Consider the following 22,678-nt stretch of genomic DNA (forward strand, 5'->3'; position numbering starts at 1 on the left):
GGAAGTCGCAGGGCTGGCTGGAAGTCACAGGGCTGACAGCACTTGCAGACTTTCACTCCCTAGCGCTGGTGATAAAAGCACCAAGTTGACTGGGTTTCCTCCGGCTTGTGCTTGGGGGTATCCTGCGGACAGCGGGGCCCCAGCTTGGAGACTTGGCTGAGAGCTGCCTCGTTCTCCTGTTCTGTGCGCCAGAGGGCATCTGCCTGGGATGCGGCCTTGCAGGGGTCGGAAAAGTCCTCCTCGGACAGATGGAGCTGGATATCTTTTGGCATCTGTTCAAGGAATATCTGGCGGAAGAGGAAACACGGTTCATGATCCTCCACCATGGCCAGCATTTTGTCCATGAGGGCTGAGGGGCTGCGATCCCCCAACCCATCCAGGTGTAAAATCCTGGAAGCACACTGCTGGGGAGTGAGGCCAAACTTCCTCAGGAGTAGATTTTTGAGGGCGGTATATTTTCCCACTGCTGGTGGCCGGTGAATAATGTCATCCAGCCTCGCAGCCGTGTCCTGGTCCAGCACACCCACGAGGTGGTAAAATTTTGTGGCTTCGGCTGAGATGTTGTGGAGGTGGAATTGTGCCTTTGCCTGCCTAAACCACATCCGTGGCCGACGGGGCCAGAAGGGGGGAAAGTTTGAGGGCTACAGCATTCACCTCAGCTGCGTCCATCATTCGCTTGGTCCAGATAGACGTCAGGGTCACCACTGTCGCGATTGCAGGACATTGGTATCTTAAAAATTTGTTATAGGGTGAGGTCTGGGTGGGTTATAGAACCAATCAAGTGGTATTTTGAGTAGAATTTTAAGGCCATTGTTTTTGTATCATGTCTATAGGTCAACCCCATTTTTGGGTGCTTCAAGTGTCATCTTATCCACCAAAATATACAGTAGGAAAAAATATGGAAATTTAAAATTGGTGCACCTTGCCTTCAGTTTGCCAATCTCAAGCAACCAGAAAAATCACTTATCCAGCATTACCAATCCTCATAGTTGCTGAGTACCAAGGCTTTTACTGTACATATATATCACCAACAACAGGGTCCCAACACCAATCCCTGTGGAACACCACTGGTCATTGAGGCAGAAACTTCAACTTGCCATCTCTGCATGGGACGATGGTATCTGTTGTAATCTTCTGTTATTTTTCTTCATGAAATATCCACATTTTCTACATTTTGACAATCACAGAGCATTAACAACAGATCCTAGGCATTGATCTATAGTGGAGGGGCATCTCTACACTGGAGAGGAGCTGACCCCAGTGGGATGAGAGCACCTGTCAAGAGACACGGCCTTGATTTGTTCCCACTGCAGGAAAGGCACAGGAACCAAAGATAGACTGATCTCCCTAGATAATAGGAATGTAGAGAATGGGCAGAAGGTGAATGTCAGGATGAATGCAATAACCTGAGAAACAAGATATGAATGGAAATGCCATTAGCAAAGAGAGAGCAGGAAGATAATAGCATTAACGTAACAAAGGATTCTGTGTAGATCAATCACTGTGTTCATATCCTGTATATCCGGGTTACTTCCGGGGGATTCTTTATGCTGGCGCATTCCAGTGTCACTGCTAAGGTTACGTGCATGCATTCAAATGGGGCTGGTCTCAATCAGCAAAGACTTTCACCAGTTAAGTCCCACTAAAGATAATCTGTCACATGAAATTCAAGCTGAATACAGCGACCTTTTTTCTGGTGAGCTTGGAAAACTACCAGTAACCTATTCCATGAGACTTGTCCTGGAAGTGAGAAAAGTGGTTGGTCCTGCATATCTCATTCCTGTGGTCATGAAAGACCGGGTCAAAGCTGAGCTAGACAGGATGCAAGAATTGGGTGTCATCACTCCAGTTTCTGAGCCAACTGATTGGGTATCTTCTATGGTTGCCGCCAACAAAAAGGACAAACAAGCAATCAGCATGTGCATCAATCCAAGAGACCCGAACGCTGCTCTGAAATGGCCACATCACCCTATGCGCACGGTAGAAGAAGAAGCAGCACAATTGTGACATACAACTGGGTTTTCAGTCATAAGATGCGAGCAACTCTTTTTGGCAGATTTCACTTGACCGCAAATCGTCATTGCAAACTACCTTTAGCACTTGTTTTGGTTGCTACAGATTTCTACGGATGCCATTTGGACTAAACTCTGTCAATGAAGTGTTCCAGCGCTCCATGGAACAGATTTTTGCTGGATATTCCTGTGCAATCATAGTTTTTTTTTAAAATTTTTTATTTTTCACACTATAAACCACATTGATCAAGATATATACATTTTTCTTTTCAAATATATACAGTGTCATTTTCTCCCCCCCTCCCTCTTCCCATCCCACCCTCCCTACCTCCCCTCCCATTCATTTAAAGTTCAGAATCTAAGATATATTAAACCCGTCAAACAATGTTGTCACTCAATAAAAATAAACAAGAAATTCCACTGAGTCAATTATTTTCATTCCCTTCTCCTTCTGTCATTTTAGGTGGTAGATGTCCCCGGTAGGTTTTCTCTATTGTGTTTCATGTATAGCTCCCATATTTGTTCAAATATTGTAATATTATTTCTTAAATTATACGTTATTTTTTCTAATGGAATACATTTATTAATTTCTATATACCATTGTTGTATTTTCAAATTATCTTCTAATTTCCAGGCTGACATAATACATTTTTTTGCTACAGCTAGGGCTATCCTAACAAATCTTTTTTGTGCACCATCCAAATCAAGTCCAAATTCTTTGTTTTTCATATTACTTAGGAGGAAGATCTCTGGGTTTTTTGGTATATTGCTTTTTGTGATTTTATTTAATATCTGGTTTAGATCTTCCCAAAATTTTTTCACTTTATCACATGTCCAGATTGCATGAATTGTTGTTCCCACTTCCTTTTTACAGCGAAAACATCTGTCAGATACTGTTGGGTCCCATTTATTTAACTTTTGAGGTGTAATATATAGCCTGTGTATCCAGTTATATTGTATCATACGTAACCTCGTATTTATTGTATTTCTCATAGTTCCTGAGCATAACTTCTCCCATGTTTCCTTTTTTATCTTTATGTTTAGATCTTGTTCCCATTTTTGTTTAGTTTTACCATTTGTTTGCTCATTCTCCTTTTCTTGCAGTTTAATATACATGTTTGTTACAAATTTTTTGATTATCATTGTGTCTGTAATCACATATTCAAAATTATTTCCCTCTGGTAACCTCAGACTGCTTCCCAATTTGTCCTTCAAGTAGGATTTCAGTTGGTAGTATGCCAACACTGTATCGTGAGTTATATTATATTTGTCCTTCATTTGTTCATAGGATAATAATTTATTTCCTGAAAAGCAATTTTCTATTCTTTTGATCCTTTTTTTCTCCCATTCTCTAAAGGAAAGGTTATCTATTGTAAAAGGAATTAGCTGATTTTGCGTCAGTATTAGTTTTGGTAGTTGGTAATTTGTTTTATTCCTTTCTACATGAATCTTCTTCCAAATATTGAGCAGATGATGTAATACTGGAGAATTCCTACGTTGTACCAATTTTTCATCCCATTTATATAATATATGTTCGGGTATCTTCTCCCCTATTTTATCTAGTTCTAATCTAGTCCAATCTGGCTTTTCCCTTGTTTGATAAAAATCTGATAGGTATCTTAATTGTGCGGCTCTATAATAATTTTTAAAGTTTGGCAGTTGTAAGCCTCCTTGTTTATACCATTCTGTTAATTTATCTAGTGCTACCCTCGGTTTCCCCCCTTTCCATAAAAATTTCCTTATTATTTTCTTTAACTCCTTGAAGAATTTCTCTGTCAAGTGTATTGGCAATGCCTGAAATAGGTATTGTATGCTTGGGAAAATGTTCATTTTAAGACAGTTTATCCTTCCTATTAGTGCTAGTGGTAAGTCTTTCCAATGCTCTAAGTTGTCCTGTAATTTTTTTCATTAGTGGATAATAATTGAGTTTATATAGATGGCCGAGGTTTTTATTTATTTGTATACCTAGAAATCCGCATTATTCATTGGCATTGCTTCACTTTTATTTGCGTTAATCTTGTAAACCGACACTTCTCCATATTCCTTCAATTTCTTATGTAATTCTTTTATTGATATTTCTGGTTCTGTTAAGTATACTATAACATCATCTACAAATAAACTGATTTTATATTCCTTGTCTTTTATTTTTATCCCTTTTATTTTATTTTCTGTTCTTATCAGTTCTGCTAGTGGTTCTATGGCTAACGCAAACAATAAGGATGATAGTGGGCATCCCTGCCTTGTTGATCTGCTTAAATTAAATTGTTTTGATATATATCCATTTACTGTCACTTTCGCCAATGGCCCCTTATATAATGCTTTAATCCAATTAATATATTTCTCTGGTAAACTGAATTTTTGTAGTACTTTGAATAAATAATTCCATTCTACTCTGTCAAAGGCCTTCTCTGCGTCTAAAGCAACTGCTACTGTTGAAGCTTTATTTCCTTCTACTGCATGAATTAAGTTAATAAATTTACAAATATTGTCTGTTGTTCGTCTTTTTTTAATAAATCCAGTTTGGTCTAGATTTACTATTTTTGGTACATAGTCAGCTAATCTGTTTGCTAATAGTTTAGCTAATATCTTATAATCTGTGTAAAGTAAAGATATTGGTCTATATGATGCTGGTGCAAGTGGATCTTTCCCTGTCTTTGGTATTACTGTAATTATTGCTGTTTTGCATGAATCTGGTAAGCTTTGTGTTTTATCAATCTGGTTGATTACTTCTAGGAGGGGAGGAATTAATAAATCTTTAAATGTTTTATAGAATTCTATTGGGAATCCATCCTCTCCTGGTGTTTTATTATTCGGTAGTTTTTTTATTATCTCTTGTATTTCTACTCTTTCAAATGGATCTATTAATTTATTTTGTTCCTCTATTTGTAATTTTGGTAGTTCAATTTTAGTTAAAAATTCATCTATTTTGTCTTCTTTCCCTTCATTTTCAGTTTGGTATAATTGTTCGTAGAATTCTCTGAAGTTTTCATTAATCTCCGTTGGATTATATGTGATTTGTTTGTCTTTTTTCCTTGATGCCAATACCATTCTCTTAGTTTATCCTGTCTTAAGCTGCCATGCTAGAATTTTGTGCATTTTTTTCTCCTAGTTCATAATATTTCTGTTTTGTCTTCATTATGTTCTTCTCCACCTTATATGTTTGTAATGTTTCATATTTTATTTTTTTATCTGCCAATTCTCTTCTTTTAGTTGTGTCTTCCTTCATTGCTAATTCTTTTTCTATATTTGCTATTTCCCTTTCCAACTGCTCTGTTTCCTGATTATAGTCCTTCTTCATCTTAGTTACATAACTTATTATTTGCCCTCTGATGAACGCTTTCATTGCGTCCCATAGTATAAACTTATCTTTCACTGATTCCATATTTATTTCAAAGTACATTTTAATTTGTCTTTCAATTAATTCTCTAAAATCCTGCCTTTTCAGTAGCATGGAGTTTAATCTCCATCTATACATTCTTGGAGGGATGTCCTCTAACTCTATTGTCAATATCAGGGGTGAGTGGTCCGATAATATTCTAGCTTTATATTCTGTTTTTCTAACTCTGTCTTGCATGCGAGCTGGTAACAGGAATAGGTCTATTCTTGAGTATCTTTTATGTCTACCCGAATAATATGAATATTCCTTTTCCTTTGGGTGTTGTTTCCTCCATATATCCAAAAGTTGCATTTCTTGCATGCTTTTAATTATAAATTTGGTTACTTTGTTCTTTCTGTTAATTTTTTTTACCAGTTTTATCCATGTTTGAATCCAAATTCAGGTTGAAATCCCCTCCTATTAGTATGTTCCCTTGCGTGTCTGCTATCTTCAAAAAAATATCTTGCATAAATTTTTGATCTTCTTCGTTAGGTGAATATACATTGAGTAAATTCCAAAACTCCAATATATATCTGACATTTTATCATTACATATCTCCCTGCTGGATCTATTATTTCCTCTTCTATTTTAATTGGTACATTTTTACTGATTAATATAGCTACTCCTCTAGCTTTTGAATTATATGACGCTGCTGTTACATGTCCTATCCAATCTCTCTTTAATTTCTTGTGCTCCATTTCAGTTAAGTGTGTTTCTTGCACAAATGCTATATCAATTTTTTCTTTTTTCAGTAAATTTAGCAGTTTCTTCCTTTTAATTTGGTTATGTATTCCGTTAATATTTAAAGTCATATAGTTCAACGTAGCCATTTCATACTTTGTTTATCTTTCCTTTCTGTTTCCTCATCATCACCTTTCCTTCTTATCCATTTCTGCTTTCTTGTTTTGAACACTTTATAAGACAACATTTCTAAAACATCAAACATTTCCCTTATTCTCCTATCTAAAATTTCTTTAACCCCACTATCCCCTCCCCTTCCTGAGTTGCCCTTTATCCCTTGTCGGGCAACCACATCTCCCCTCTCCATTTGGATTTGCGAATTCACTCGCAAGCGTCAACTGATTTCGCAGTGACCGTAACTCCTCCCCACCCTGCCCCCCCAGAAAAGATTTCAATTTTCATATATAACAAAGGTCACTCTCTTAATTCTCTCCTTACTTCCTCTCTTCCATTTCTTTCCCTTATTAATTCTTATCTATACTCTATATATTTTTTTTAAATTACGGATACACTCATGTACACACACACACACACACACACACACACACACACACACACACACACACACACACACACACATATATATATATATATATACACATATAGTTCGTGGTAATTTTTGCTCTCGTTACATGTCTTCATCTCTCTGTCTGTTTTGTAGTTGTTCTGCAAATTTTCGTGTTTCCTCCGGATCCGAGAATAGTCTGTTTTGCTGCCCTGGAATAACTATTTTAAGTACCGCTGGGTACTTTAGCATAAATTTATATCCTTTTTTCCATAGGATCGCTTTTGCTGTATTAAACTCCTTTCTCTTCTTCAGGAATTCAAAACTTATGTCTGGATATTATGTCTTTGTATTCTAGTGGCTTTTTGTCTTCTCTTATTTTCTTCATTGCTTTCTCCAATATATTTTCTCTTGTTGTATATCTTAGGAATTTTACTAAAATGGATCTTTGTTTTTGTTGTGGCTGTGATTTCGGGGCTAATGTTCTATGTACCCTTTCTATTTCCATTTCTTCCTGTAATTCTGGTCTTCCTAGGACCCTGGGGATCCAATCTTTTATAAATTCTCTCATATTCTTGCCTTCTTCATCTTCCTTAAGGCCCACTATCTTTATATTATTTCTTCTATTATAATTTTCCATTATATCTATCTTCTGAGCTAACAGCTCTTTTGTCTCTTTAACTTTTTAATTAGATTCTTCTAATTTCTTTTTTAAATCCTCTACTTCCATTTCTACGGCTGTTTCTCGTTCTTCCACCTTGTCCACTCTTTTTCCTATATCTGACATGACCATCTCTAATCTATTCATTTTTTCTTCTGTACTTTTAATTCTTCTTTTTATTTCACTAAATTCTTGTAATTGCCATTCTTTTACTGATTCCATATATTCTTTAAAAAAAAATATATCCATTGTCTTGCCCTTCCCTTCTTCTTCCATTTCTCTATGTTCTTTTTCTTCTTCTTCCTCTGGGTTGGTCATCTGTTGTTTCCTTGATTTCTTTTTACTCTCTTCTTTCTTGTTCTCATTGTTTTCTATGTTCTCTTCTTCTTGTTGTGCTGTAGCTGTCATTCTCAGCTGTGGAGATCGACTCCTCAGCTGGTCCCCCCTCCCGTCATTGTTTTTTTTGTCATGCGCGGTTACGCACTTTTGCTTGGCTCCGTGAGCCATTTTTGTAGTCCCGAGCTCGGGACTTCGACTGACCTTAGGAAGTGGGCTTCTCTCTCCGCGGTAGGCCTCCTCGGACAGGTAAGGCCTTCACCTTCTTCTTCTGATGTCTTTCCTTCTTCTCTTCTTCCCGTTGCTTTCGACTTTTCTTTCTTCGCTGCCATTTTCTTCCCACCTTTACTTTCACTTTATTTTAATTTTCGTGTTTGTGCCTTTAACTTTTTTTTTTAAACTTTTCCAGAGAGGGCTGGAGTTCCCCGACCGGCCACTACACCATCACGTGACTCCTCTGTGCAATCATAGTTGATGACATAATGATTGGAGGAAAAATCGTGGAAGAACACGATGCCACCTTAAGAAAAGGTGAACTTGAGGCTTAATCCCCTCAAGTGCAGGTTCCGGCTGAAGCAGGCCAGCTCTGTTGGTCACGTTTTCACAAATGAAGGCCTCAAAGCCGACCCCTCCAAAACAAAACCAATCAGTGAAATCCCAGTAGCAGGAGATGTCCCAGCTTGGTAAAAATCCTAGGGGATGGTCAAGTATCTTGGAAAATTTATTCCAAATTCCAATCGGTTGACAGCTCCACTGCAACAACTACTACACAAGGACAATGAATGGACTTGGAATGAGCAGCAGAAAAATGCCTTTGAAGCACTAAAGAAGCACATGTCCTGCCCATCGGTTCTGTCTTGTGCCAGTAAGCTGGTGGCACAGTTTGCTTCACAGTATGGACTAGGTGCAGCCTGTTTGCAGGAAGGAAAATCTGTTGCCTATGCTTCACGAATACTAACTGACACGGAAACCAGATATGCTCAGATCAAAAAAGAGCTGTTGGTAGTGGTTTTTGCATGTTCAAAATGCCATGCTTATATTTACGGCAAGCATAGAAATGGACCACCAGCCCCTGGTCACTATACTGCATACATGTGCAAGACTACAAAGGATGATGGTATGACTTCAAAAATACAGCATCACCCTTGTGTATAAAAGTGGTTAACAAATGTACCTGGCATTCTGTCTCGAGCTCCCAGGAGTTCCACAGTTCAGTAAACTGATGAGGAAGACAACTTTGATGTGATGACATATCCTCTTCTCACTCAGAGGAGTTAAAGAGACACACAGCAGATGAAACCTCCCTGTAGACATTCAGTATTATCATCAGACATGACTGGCCCAGCAAACAGCATAGTCTTCCACATACTGTTCGTCTTTGCTTTCCTTTCAGAATCAGACTAACTTATGAAGACGGGGTCATCATGAAAGGCCAGAAAGCCGTCATTCCTGCGTCACTACAAAAGGAGTACATAGCATTATGTATCGAGGGCATCCTAGTGCAGAAGTTACTAAACGGAGAACAAGAGGCATAGTTTACTGGCCTACAATGAGAGATGACATCAATAAGGAGATACAGTGAAAATAAACAAGAAATTTGTGTCATCCACTTTTACATACTGGGTAAGTTCATTTCGTCTTCTTCTTCTTCTGTCATTTTAGGTGGTGGAGGTCCACGGTAGGACTTCTCTGTTGTGTTCCATGTACGGTTCCCAAATTTGTTCGAATACTGTGATGTTATTTCTTAAATTATATGTTATTTTTTCCAATGGAATACATTTATTCATTTCTATGTACCATTGCTGTATCATATATGTTGAACGTTGAGTGGGTGGGGAGGGGGGTGAAGGAGGGAGGGAAGGAAGGGGGAAAAGGGGAGAAAATGACACTGTGTATATTCAAGAGGGAAATGTTTGTGTGTATTTTGGTCAGTATGGTTCATAGTATGAAAAACAAAAAAAATTTAAAAAATAAGGAGATACAGTTATGCTCTGTAACAGCACAAAACCACACCAACAAAAGGAACCACTCCTCCTTCATCCTATTCCAGTCCTGCTTTGGTTGACTGTGGCAACAGATAGCTTTGAATGGTGCTGTTAGCAGTATCTGGTGCTAATGGACTCATATTCAGGTTGGTATGAGATTGACCTGCTTCATGATGTTACCTCAGCCACAGTCAACACAGAACTCAAGAGACACTTTTCAGTTCATGGAGCACCACACGTCCTCATATCAGACAATGCCAGAGAGTGTTTACAAGCCAGCGATTCAAGGATTTTGCCATACAGTGGGACTTTACTCATGTCATCAACAACACAATCTAATGGGTTGGCTGAAAGAGCTGTCCGCAGAGCCAAGCAACTCATGGAGAAATCTCACAGAGATAGAACTGATGTTTTGCTCAACCTCCTAAATCTCAGAAATGTGCCACGAGACACAACACTAGGGTCTCCTGCACAAAGACTAATGTCAAGGCAAACACGCAATACTCTCCCTGCCTCAAGGAAGTTACTTGAACTTCATATGCTAAGCCTCAAGAGGTAAAATCCCAGCTTCTCAATAAGAGACTGTCACAAAAGTTGTGCTATGACAGATCAAGTCAACCACTTCAGCTTTTAATGGAAGGACAAGTTGTCAGGTTGCAGACCCCACAAAGTTATAACCGGACAGGCATACTAAAGGAGAGTTGCAAGGAGCCTAGATCTTATTTTGTTCACTCAGAAGGAAAGCTATACAGGAGGAATCATGACACATTCTACCTGTAGCCTAGCCTGCACCAACCCAGCCCAGTCTAAGTAACACTGACTATCAAGATACTGGACCTGGTTCAAAAGACCACAACACTCCCACGAGAGTAGTACCAGAAAGGATGGAACACTGATTAGTTTCAGGTTGAGGTGCCTCCAGCTGAGCCACCCTCAAACACAACTAAAAATCTGTATAGAACACGCTCAAGTCATGTTAATAAGCCAAATCCCAAATACAGAGACTGAATCATGTTTTACAGCGTATATATTTGTTTGGCCATAGTAAATGATATTCATATTGTTTACATGTAACAGAGTGTTTTCTTATGGTTATTTTTCTCACCTAATATGGTTGTCATTTCAGTTACTGAACCTGTCTTCTAAATATTGGTCATTCTGTGACACTTTGAAAGCACTGAACTTTAACAAGGTAATTTTGTCATGGTGTGGTGCATGAGCTAAGGATAAAGGATATAGATCAGTCACTGTATCCTGTATATCCGGGTTCCTGTGGTTCTGGGGGATTCTTTATGCTGGCTCACTCTAGTGGCTATGTTCTGTTACTTTACATCAGGGGTCCCCAAACTTCTTAGACCTTCGACCCCCTCAGGGACTATGTGATCCCTTATCAACCCCCAGGCATGGAATCCTATTGGTGGACTGGGGTGGGGGGGGGGGGAAACCACTGGATGGGGGAAATGGGGGGGGCGCAGGGTGGTGGGAGTTGGTGGTGCTGGACGGGGAGGTGTTGGGGTGGGTGGTTCTGCTAAATGGGAGGGTGGTGGCGCTGGACAGGGGAGTTGGTGGCTGTGCTGAACAGTGGGGTGGAGGGGGGTGGTGGTGCTGGACATACCTCACGTGTCTTTCAGTCCTCCTGTTCCCTCTCAACTACAGTATACGCTGAAGCCAAATACAACGGCAGCCATCAAGCACAGCTATCACGAGAGCTTGCCTGACACTACCATTGGCGCTATATTAAATTGACCACCCCCCCTCCAGTGTTATCGACCCCCTGGATGGTCCTATTGACCCCTGGGGGGTCAATAATGACCACCTTGGAGAACCCAACTTTACATCCTCGAAGTATATAGTTAATAAACTAGGTTTGAAGTTAATCCACTTGCTTTCATTTATCTAAACATGCAACATTCTGCAAATGTGTAAATACATGGGTGTTGCAGCCAGGCTGGGTTACGGATTGAGATTATCTGCAGCGTGTTGCCAAAGGCAAAGTGTTTAAAAGGAAGCAATTTCACTTTAGCAATTAAACAAGAAAGTCTGCAGACACTGTGATTGTAGTTGACACAAAAATGCTGGAGAAACTCAGCAGGTCACGCAGCATTCTTGACGTAGCAATGATAAAGAAGCATAATCAATGTTTTGGGCCTGAGCCCTTCATCAAGTTATGAGCAAAAAGCAGGCAGATAGATACCTGAGTGAAATGGTGGAGAGGAAGGCCAGGGGGAGGAGCAAGGGCCCAGGAGACAATTATGGTTTTTAGACTGCTGGCATGTAATGGCACAATCAAGGAATTTTGCCACTACACAGGCATCTAAAAAGGAACATGGAGTTGATTTATCCTGCAGGACCCTTACAACTTTTTGGAGGAAACCTGAATCATACCAGAAAAATTCATTGTTGGTCATTCACTCCATCCACCGAGACTGTTGCACTCAGGTACCTGCAGTCTAAAAAGGCGCCCAGTGTGAACGCACATACGGGCAGTAATTATGTTAATTTTTTTCAGCAATTTTCCCAAAATTGCAATCTTAAAAAACAATAATAAGGGTTACAGGTGGAAGGGCAGATGGGGGAGGGGGGGAATGACTCTGAATGGAGAGGGAAGGGGGTGGAGAACTGAAGGACAGGAGACAGAGGGATGGGGAAAGGAGCGAGAACGGGGAGTAGGTTAGCAGAAGCTGGAGAAATCGATGTTAATCCTGTGGGGTTGGAAAGCGCCCAGACGGAATATTAGGTGTCGTTTCTCCAATTTACGGGTGGCCTCGGTTTGGCCGTGCTTGAGGCCATGGACAGACTTGTCGGCGCAGGAATTGGGGCGCAGATTTGAAACGGTATTTCTTTCATTTCCATCACCTTGAAATGGTGTGTTAGTCATCTACGGACTAGCAGTTTCCCGGGTAATCAAAACCAGTGTACCTCGAAATAAAAGTCTAGCTGCAAGTAAGTACTTTATGTTTCAGCATTGCATGCAGTGCTCATAACTCAAAATGTAGACTGACCACTTCTCTCCACAGATGCTACCTGGCCTGCTGAGTCTCTCCAGCTCTTATGATTCCAGAATCTGCAGTCCTTGTTCTTCTTAAAACACAAAAGAAGCAGGGTGATCACACAGTTCCTTTCTGCTCCTGCACTGAAATGAGTGCAGAGACAGCAAGAGGACAGGCAAGTACTGACCATAGAATCATCTATCACGGAGACAGGCCCTTCATTCATCATGTTCATTTTGGCCTTCAAACATCTCAAAGTTCAATTCATTGTTAGAGTATGTACATAACGTCACCTACAACCCATGGATTCTTTTTTTCTGCGGGCCAAGCAGAATTTCCACTTATTGATAGTGTAAATTGTACTCAAGAAAATATATATACACAAAAAAAAATGTATACAAAGAAAGAAATGTAAACAATCTGTGCAATACAGAAAAAAAAATCAGTAATAAATAATGTGCATAAATAATAAATAGTATCTATTTACCTGGATGAGAGAGTTAAGGAGGGCCATTGTCCAGGTGCAGGTCAGTGGGATGAGACAGAATAGTTCAGCACAGACTAGATGGGTTGTAGTGTTATAAGGTTCTACCTTGATTCCACATTAACCTCTTTATATTCTCCCCAGATAGTCAGCAATTTTCCCTCCTCCTCAGATTTATCCCTCGCCGACACACCAAGGCCAATTTAACTTAGCAGCAAGACCCAAATAGGAGATAGCAGGCTCAGATTCACGCTGACCAAACAAGAAACATTTTGATTAGCTGCTATCACATCTCCTTCCAATGCATTGGTCCATTAAAGGCACCTTTCACAGCCTCGGTGTAGCAGAACCTTACCTGTGTCTTCCAGGAATAACTGCACAGCCATTAGCACTTTCCCCTGGGGTTGGAGGTCCAGCTGCAGATAGAGAAACTCTGGTTAATTTTGTAACTGGCCACCACATGACCACTCCAAAGATGCTGCACGTAAGCATCAGCTACCCGTGCTGCTAATCACACACCAAGTTCCAACTCCAGGATCGGGGATTGAACAGACATTGAATTAGGACTGGGCAGCACCCAGCCCATCACCCTGCTCTGCCATGTGACTGAGCTGCTCATAACCTCAAAGCTACCCCGCCACCCACTCCAAGTAACATTTAACACCCTGTTCATTGAGAATCGATTTAAATTTAAGATTTTAAATTTTAAATTGAGACATACTGCAAGGTAACAGGCCATTTCGTCACATGAGCCCGTGCCACCCCATTACATTCTATTGACCTACAACCCCCAGAACATTTTGGATTCTCCAGGATGTTGCTTCAATTGGAGAACATGTCTTATGAGGTAACATTAGCAGAGCTTGGGCTTTTCACTTTGGAGTGACAAAGATGAGAGGTGACTTAATAGAGGTCTACAAGATTTTTTAAAAATATTTAATTTTTGATTTTTTTAAAGACTCATGCAAGTCCAATAAACATAATTTTACACTCTCTTTCTGCATAAATGATTTACAGAGTCCTTATTTCCCCCTCCGTACACCCTCCCCTCCCTATCCCTTAAATTATACAAATATCAAAATATAAAAATACAGACATACAAAAATCCCCTAAATACTGACAGAGGTTATGAGAGGAATAGATAGGCCAACACATTTTTCCCAAAGCGAGAGAAGCAAACACCAGAGGACATCTGCACAGCGAGAGGGGAGGAGTGTTTGAACATTTAGGGGAGATATCAGGGGTGGTGGAGGCTGGTACAATCGGGACATTCAAAAGACCCTAAGACAGATACACGGATGCAAGAGTGAGGGAGGGAAGGGTTAGGTTGCTGTGGAGTAGGTCAGCACAACACTACAGGCTGAAGGGCCTATACTGTGCTGTAATGTTCTATGTTCTATCTATCTTTGCCTTAAAAGAAAAATATTTGTTTTCACAGCCTTCATCGGTCAGGGCATTGAGTATCGGAGCAGGGATGTCATGCTACATATGTTGGTGAGACCACACTTGAGTGTTGTGCGTAGTTTTGGTCACTCAGCTTCTGGAAAAACATAATTTAAATTTCAAATTTAGATGGACAGCTCGGTGACAGACCCTTCTGGCCCATGTCACCCAATTACAGCCAAATTACCTACAATCCTGGTATGTTTTGAATGGTGGGAGGAAACTGGAGCACCCAGAGGAAACCCACGGAGACAAGGGGAGAATGTACAAACAGACAGCACCAGATTCGAACCCAGGTCGTTGGCCCTGTGCTAACCACTGTGCTAACCATGTTGCCTTTAAGCAGGAAAGGGTGCAGAAATAATTTGAAAGAGTGTTACTGGGACATGAGGACTTCAATTATAAGGAAAGGCTGGAACATTTTTCCTTGGAGCACTGGAGACTGAGGTGGGCGTGACTTTTTAAATGTTCATAACATTGTGAGGCGGTAAGCTAAATAATCATCAGCTTTTCCCCCAAGGTAGGAAAATTTACAACTCAAAGGCATAGATTTCAAGTGAGAGGGAGAGATTTAAAAGGGGACCTGAGGGGAACCTTCTTCACACAGAGGGTGGTGGGGTTGTGGAATGAGCTGCCAGATGAAGGGGTAGAAGCGGGGACAATTGTAACGATTAACATTTGGACAGATATGGAGAAGGAATCGATTTAGGGGGTATGGGCCAAATGCAGGCAAATGGTACTAGCATGAATGGCATGGTCAAGATGGGCTGAAGGGCCTGTTTCCATGCCATAAAACCCTATGACACTGCATTGAGGAAGTTCCAATGAGGCAGTGTAGGTAGGGATTCGATAAAAAGGTGCAATCACTCAGATAGGGCTACACTAGAGGCCTCCCAATAGCCACTGGGATGGTTTGGACTGGGCTCAGGGTGGCTGCGGAGGCTGCAGAAGTGCTGGAATTGAATCTACGGACACTCAGTGACTCTGAATGGATTCTCTTTTGGTTGTCTTTCTCTGTAAGAGGCGCTTCAGGCAATTTGTGCCGATGGCAAATCTGTTGGCCTTACAGCAGGTAAAAGGCAATTTTGTGTAATACGACACTGTTTTATTACATGATGATAAATTGAATCTTGAAATGCAGTGTGTTACGAGTGGGAGATACTTTTGATCTGGGGGTAAGATTCTGACTGTCTACCCTATCAATGCCTCTCATGAGTTTGTGCACTTCTGTCAGGTCTACCCTTGGCCTCCAATGCTCCAGAGAAAACAGAACAATACAGGAAAATACGGGCCCTTCAGGCCATAATGATGCGTAGATCTCAATAAACTACTCCACATAAATAACCCTTCCCTCCCTCATAACCCTCCACTTTTCTTACATCCAGTCTATCTTAGACTTTTGGAAATTCTTCTAAAGCTTCTACATCCTTAATAGTGAGCTTCTACATCCTTAATAACTGGACTCAATACATCAAACCCCAAGATCCCTCTATCCCTCCAGACTGAGAAGAACTATTAACCACATACTCTGCCTTCAAGTTCAATCATCCATAGTTTGATAGTCTATTGTCATATGTACTGTATGTACGTGCCAAAATTCTTGCCTGTTGGTGGCATGGTTGGCATAGTGGTTAGCCTGGCACTGTTACAGTGCCCGCGACCCAAGTTCCAATCAACATAGACAGATGCATAGTCCCTCAGCCTTTCTTTCCTAAATCCATCAATTAGCTCCTTGGTCTTGGTGACACTGAGAGCAGGGTGGTTGTTCTGGCACTACCCAATCAATAACTGTCCATTTTTCTTAAATCCACCTATCTGAGCCTTTTAAATGTCCCTTTTAAAAATCTTTTAAATCTTTTTTTAAATCTCCTCTTTCATCTCCCCGCCTGCCACCTCCACCCTCTGACCTCCCCAACTGTCCATCTTCCCTCTCTGACTTCCCCAAACCTCTATTCCACCCCCCAATCCCCTTACCCTCTCCATTCAGAGAGCAATCCTTTCCGCCACCCTCTCCATCCTGTACTCTGATACATTATTTCCTATTATTAGCTCTAGTTCCCTCCCACCCCTCAAAACATACAGAGTTGTAGGTTAATTGAGGTATTTGGGCTATACAGGCTCATGGGCCGGAAGGGACGACCACCGTGCAGTATGTCTAAATTTAACATTTAGTAGAGAAGATTATAAGAGACAAAGATAGGGTAGACAGCCAGCACCTTTTCCCCCAGATAGTAAATAGCAAACACCAGAGGATATATGTTTAAGATGAGGGGAGACATCTCCTTTTACTCAGAGGGCAATTGGTGCATGGAACACAATGCCTGAGGTGGTGGTGAGGACTGATACAAAAGGGACATTTAAAGTCTACACAAGAATTCTGGAGAAACTCAGCATCATGTATGTACTAAAGATAGATATATAACTAATGTTTCAGATTGGTGCCAAATAAAATGGTGGGGTGGGGGTTGGGGTCAGGGCAAGTGGAGGAGCACAGACGCACAGGCAAGAGGTTATCAGTGGATACGGGTGGGAGGGCAGAAGCTGAGGTGATGGCGGAAAGGATTGTTCTCTGAATGGAGAGGGTAAGGGGATTGGGGGGTGGAATAGAGGTTTGGGGAAGTCAGAGGGGGAAGATGGACAGTTGGGGAGGTCAGAGGGTGGAGGTGGCAGGCGGGGAGGTGAAAGAGGAGATTTAAAAAAAGATTTAAAAGATTTTTAAAAGGGACATTTAAAAGGCTCAGATAGACAGGTGGATTTAAGAAAAATGGACAGTTATTGATTGTGAGGAAGGGAGGGTTAGATTGATCATGGATTATGCTTATATCAGCTGCCACAACATTATGGGCTGAAAGGCCTGGGGGCAGCATGGTTGGCATAGCGATTAGCGCAACGCCTTTACAGCACCAGCAATCGGGACCGGAGTTCAAATCCCGCGCTCTCTCTAAGAAGTTTGTACATTCTGCCTGGGTCTGCATCGGTGTTGCCCGGGGGCTCTGGTTTTCTCCCACCATTCAAAACGTACTGGGGGTGTAGGTTAATTGGTGTAAATTTGGCGGCAAGGACCTGTGGGCTGAAATGGCCTGTTACTGTGCTGTATGACTAAATTTTTTAAATTTTGCCTTGTACAATGTGATGGTGTGCAAGCTCTGCCACAGCTATCACACATCCATCCAAGACTCTTGCTTGTCTGGAATGATCTATTTGTATTGGTAATGACCTTCTGGAGGCTATACTTAGCCTTTCTGTAAATTGCTGTCTGAAAACCACAGATTTGGTCCTCCAGAGTTTGTGGATCTTTTTGTTCATCCAAGGCTTTTGTCTCAGAAACACACAGATAATCTTCGTAGGAGCATGCTTGTCCATACACTTCCTGGTAAGGTCAATGGCCGCTATCCTTGAACATTGCCCAGCCCACTGTCTCCAGACAGTCCTGAAGCCATCTCCACCCGTGGGGGTCAGCAGAGAGTGGGGCTGAGCAGAGTCAGCCATCTCTACCCAAGGGTGAAGAGGAGATTCACCAGGATGTTGCCTAAAATTAACATTTCAGTTCCAGAGAAGCAGATGGATCTGCTTTCCTCAAAGCTAAAGTCAATGAGGGAGATCCAAAAGAAGTTTACAAAATTATGAGGGGCATAGAGAGTGTGGAAAATGAGAGATTTTTCCCCTCAGCATAGATGTCCAAGATCAGAGGGTAGATGCTTAGAATACATAAGTAGTAGGATTGGAATATAGAGGACATTACCTGAGGTGGAGGTGGTGACTCTCACCATGTTTCAAGTTAATTTATTATTATCTTATTGTACATATACAACCCAGCAGTTTACCAAGAATCTATACAAGCTCTTGAATCCCTGAGATAGTCAATAGCTTAGTATAGATAGGTAGAGTAAAACCCCTGATATCTGGCACCTATGGGGATTGGTAGATGCTGGAAATGTGCATTTTCCGGTTACTCGAGACTTACTCTTACAAAGCCTAACTAATATTTCTGCATGAAGAATAAATAGTTTAAAAGACAAAAATATACTATGGCGGCGCACATCCTCATGGCGAACTGGTCCTGCTTGTATCGCCACGTGGCGGGGCAGCCATGGGGAAATAGCGTCGTCAGAAGTTTCTCTCTGACTCCAGCATCCCTTCCAGCGCGCACCCTGGGCAGCGATTATGATGTCACAATGCACCAGGTGACTGAGCTCATGCTGCCCTTAAAGGGGCGTAATGAATTTGGATAAAAAGTTGTTATCGACCCTCAACGTGGTGGTTGTGTTTCTTCCACTGCTCACACCGCCACAGTGATGACCCCGACGAGCCCAGACGTTTTTCTGGACTCAAAATACCATGGATTCAGCAGAGGTTAATGCTGTCTCCATCAAGCTTCCCCCCTTTTGGACCCACTGACCGAGAACGTGGTTCAGGCAGCCGGAAGCATAATTTCAACTCCACAACATCTCCTCAGACACCACGATGTTCTATCATGTCGTGAGCGCTCTGAACCAAGATACGGCAGCGAGGGTGGACGACATTATCCACCACCCCCCTGGCTACGGGCAAGTACACAGCCCTCAAAGACCTGCTGCTTGGAACTTTTGGGCTAACTCCCCAGCAACAGGCTCCTTCACCTAGATGGACTTGGGGAGCATAGTCCGTTGATGGACAAAATGCTGGCCCTGGCGGAAGACCACAAGCCTTGTTTTGTCTTCCACCAGATATTCCCAGAACAGATGCCAGTGGACATCCAGCTGCTCCTCACAGATGAAGAATTCTTGAACCTGAAGAGGACATCAGCCCGTGCGGATGCCCTCTGGCACACGAAGAGGGAAAACGAGGCAGCTCTCAACCAGGTGGCATGACCAAGAGCCAGCCGACCGCAAGCCGCTCCCAAGAACAAGCCAGAGGAGGGCCAGTTGACCTGGTGTTTCTACCACCAGCGCTGGGGAGCGCAAGCCTATAAAGTTCCACCAGCCCTGTGGGTTTCAGGGAAACGACCAGGCTAGCCGCCATTGATGGCGGCGACGCCTGGCCACACAAATATGACGGACAGATATACCGGCCGCCAATTCCTGATGGACACAGAGGCTGAGCTTAGCATCCTTCCCTCCACAGCATTAGAGACTCACACCTGATCTAGAGATCCAACCCTGCGGGCGGCCAACGGCTCCATCATCAGGACCTACAGCACCCACAGGGCACAGATCCAGATCAGGAAGGAGAAGTTCTGCTGGAGGTTCGTCCTAGCCTCTGTGGGCATTGCGCTGTTAGGGGCCGACTTCCTCAGAGCTCATGGCCTACTAGTTGACATGAAGGGCAAAAGGCTGGTCAATGCCCGAACATTCCTTTCCACTCAAGTGGACACAGCAGAAGCCCGCAGGACTGAAATCGCCACCATAGCCACCGCCAGGGACAAGTTCGATGAGAACCTCCACGAATTCCCTGCCATCTTCGAGCCACAGTTCAACACAGCCCTGCCCCAGCATGGGGTCTTCCACCATGTCGCCACACAGGGCTCCCCGCTGCATGCTAGTCACAGATGGCTGCTGCCCGAGAAGCTCCAGCAGACAAAGGAGGAGTTATCCAGGCTCCAGGAACTGAGAATCGTCCAGCGCTTGGGCATCGCCGCTCCATATGGTCCCAAAATTGTCCAGGGGCTGGAGAATGTGCGGGGTCTATCATCGGTTGAACGAAGCAACTACCACCAACAGGACTTCTCCGCCAACCTCCACAGGGCACGGGTCATCTCCAAAGTGGACCTCGTGCAGGGATACCATCAGATCCCGGTGCATCCAGACGACGTGGGTAAGATGGCCATTATAACCCCTTTCGGCCTCTTCGAGTTCCTGCGTATGCCCTTCGGTCTAAAGAACATGGCCCAAACATTCCAGCGCCTCATGGACGCAGTTGGAAAAGACCAGGACTTTGTGTTAATTTACCTGGACGATATTCTCATTGACAGTCGCAACTGCGATGAATCCGCCCACCTCCGCACACTCTTTGCCTGGCTGGCGAACTTCAGTCTCACGTTCAACGCGGCTAAATGCCAGTTCGGCAAGGAGTCCCTCCAGTTCCTGGGGCACACCATTTCGGCGGCTGGGGCCATGCCGGTGCCAGAGAAGGTAGCGGCTGTTCAACAGTTCCCCAATCCCTCCACCCTGAAAGGCCTCCAAGAGTTCGCAGGGATGGTGAACTTTTACCATCGTTTCATCCCCGGAGCCTCGCGCATCATGTGCCCATTGTTCACACTCATGGTCACCAAAGAAAAGACTTTATCGTGGTCAGAGGAGGTGGACAGGGCTTTCATCATGACAAAGGAGGCTCTAGCCAACGCCATACTGCTGGTGCACCTGCGGCCAGAGGTGCACATGGCATTCTCCGTGGACGCCTCAGCTACGGCAGTGGGGGTGGTTCTGGAACAGTGGCTCGATGGATAATGGCGCCCGCTGGCCTTTTTCAACAAGCAGCTGCGCCTGCTGGAGCTCAAATACAGCACTTTCGACTGGGAGCTCCTGGCACTGTATTTGGCCATCCGCCATTTATGCTACTTCCTCGAGGGCAGGCCGTTCACAGCCTTCACGGATCACAAGCCCCTCACTCAAGCACTGGAGATGGCCAAGGATCCATGGTCCACCAGATAGCAGTGCCACCTCTCGTACGTGTCTGAGTTCACAACCGACATATGACAGAGGGCCGGCAAGGACAATGTAGTGGTGGATGCACTCTCCCATCCAGCCATCAACACTCTTGCACTCGGCCTGGATTACAAGCAACTGTCTGAGGCACAGAGGAATGATGTGGAGGTGCAGGCCTTGCGGACCGCCATCTTGGGCCTCAAACTCAAGGATGTCTGGGTGCCCAGCAGCCTGGATACATTGCTCTGTGTCGTCTCAACAGGCCTGCCACACGCAGTGGTCCCGCTGCACTGGAGGGCGAAGGTCTTCAGTCTGATCCACGACATCGCTCACCCAGCAGTAAAGACAACCGTGCAGACGGTCGCGGAGTGGTTTGTGTGGCACGGGCTAAAAAAGGAGGTGGCAGAACTGGCCAGGAGCTGTACCAGGTACCAGACCTCCAAGGTCCAGCGACACACGCGAGCCCCCATCCAGAACTTCGACCCGGCGCTTCGCAGATTCAAACACATCCACATTGATGTTGTCGGGCCCCTGCTGGTGTCCAAGGAGGCTTGTTACCTCCTCACGGTGGTGGATTGGGCCACAAGGTGGCCTGAGGCCATCCCAGTTAAGGAGGCCTCCGCAGAGACGTGCGCCAGGACTCTGATCAGCCAATGGATTGCCCATTTCAGAGTCCCGGCGCACATCACTAGCGACAGAGGGGTGCAGTTCACATCTGCCCTGTCGACTCAGATGGCGAAGCTCTTGGGGGTCAAGCTCCACCACACCACATCATACCATCCGCAGTCAAACGGGTTGGTGGAGAGGTTCCACAGGCACCTGAAGGCATCGCTTATGGCCAGGCTCTCCAGACCAGACTGGGCTGATGAACTACCCTGGGTCCTCCTCGGGATTAGGACAGCACCCAAGGAGGACCTGCAGGCTTCAGCAGCGATTATGGTCTACGGCGCACCGCTTTCCCTGCCGGGTGAGTTTTTCGGCCCAGACCCTGACACCACAGCCACTGAAAAAAACCTGCTGGCGGACCTACGCAGGCGACTGGCCTCCCTAGCTCCCCCACCCCCGGCACACCACAGCACCCGGCCGTTTCATCTCCCCAGAGCTTGACTCGGCCCAGTTCATTTTCATGCAGAGGGGACCACAAGGTGCACCGCTACAGCGACCATACGAGGGGCCATACAAAGTCTTGCATTGGTCCGATGGAACCTTTACCCTGGACGTTGGGGGAGGTGGGGGGAAAAGAGAGGAACTTTTTATAGTGGACCACCTGAAGGCGGCCCATCTGGACATCACAGTTGGTGCAGACGGCCGCGCACTCCAGCATCCCTTCCAGCGCGCGCCCTGAGCAGCAATTATGACGTCACATTGCACCAGGTGACTGAGTTCATGCTGCCCTTATAGGTCATTAACGACCCTCAACATGGTGGCTGTGTTTCTTCCACTGCTCACACCGCCACAGTACTGTACTTACACTGAACAAACTTCACTTGCATGAATATATAAACCTTAAAGCATTTGACTT

At 43.8% G+C, this 22,678-nt stretch overlaps 1 protein-coding gene across 3 annotated transcripts in view; it reads right to left on the reverse strand.

Annotated features, from left to right (window-relative positions):
- LOC138764116 (protein kinase C delta type-like) overlaps nucleotides 1–22,678 on the reverse strand; it is a 108,946-nt gene that overhangs the window by 53,169 nt on the left and 33,099 nt on the right. For 2 of the 3 annotated variants that reach the window (XM_069939518.1, XM_069939519.1), the window contains one exon: nucleotides 13,446–13,506. In XM_069939518.1, coding sequence (XP_069795619.1) covers nucleotides 13,446–13,506 — 61 coding nt within the window. Of the gene's footprint in view, nucleotides 1–13,445; nucleotides 13,507–18,573; nucleotides 18,653–22,678 lie in introns of those variants that run through there. The other variant, XM_069939520.1, reaches the window with a different exon arrangement.

This window comes from Narcine bancroftii, chromosome 5 (genome assembly GCF_036971445.1).
Source record: "Narcine bancroftii isolate sNarBan1 chromosome 5, sNarBan1.hap1, whole genome shotgun sequence".
In the NCBI taxonomy this organism is placed as follows: domain Eukaryota; kingdom Metazoa; phylum Chordata; class Chondrichthyes; order Torpediniformes; family Narcinidae; genus Narcine; species Narcine bancroftii.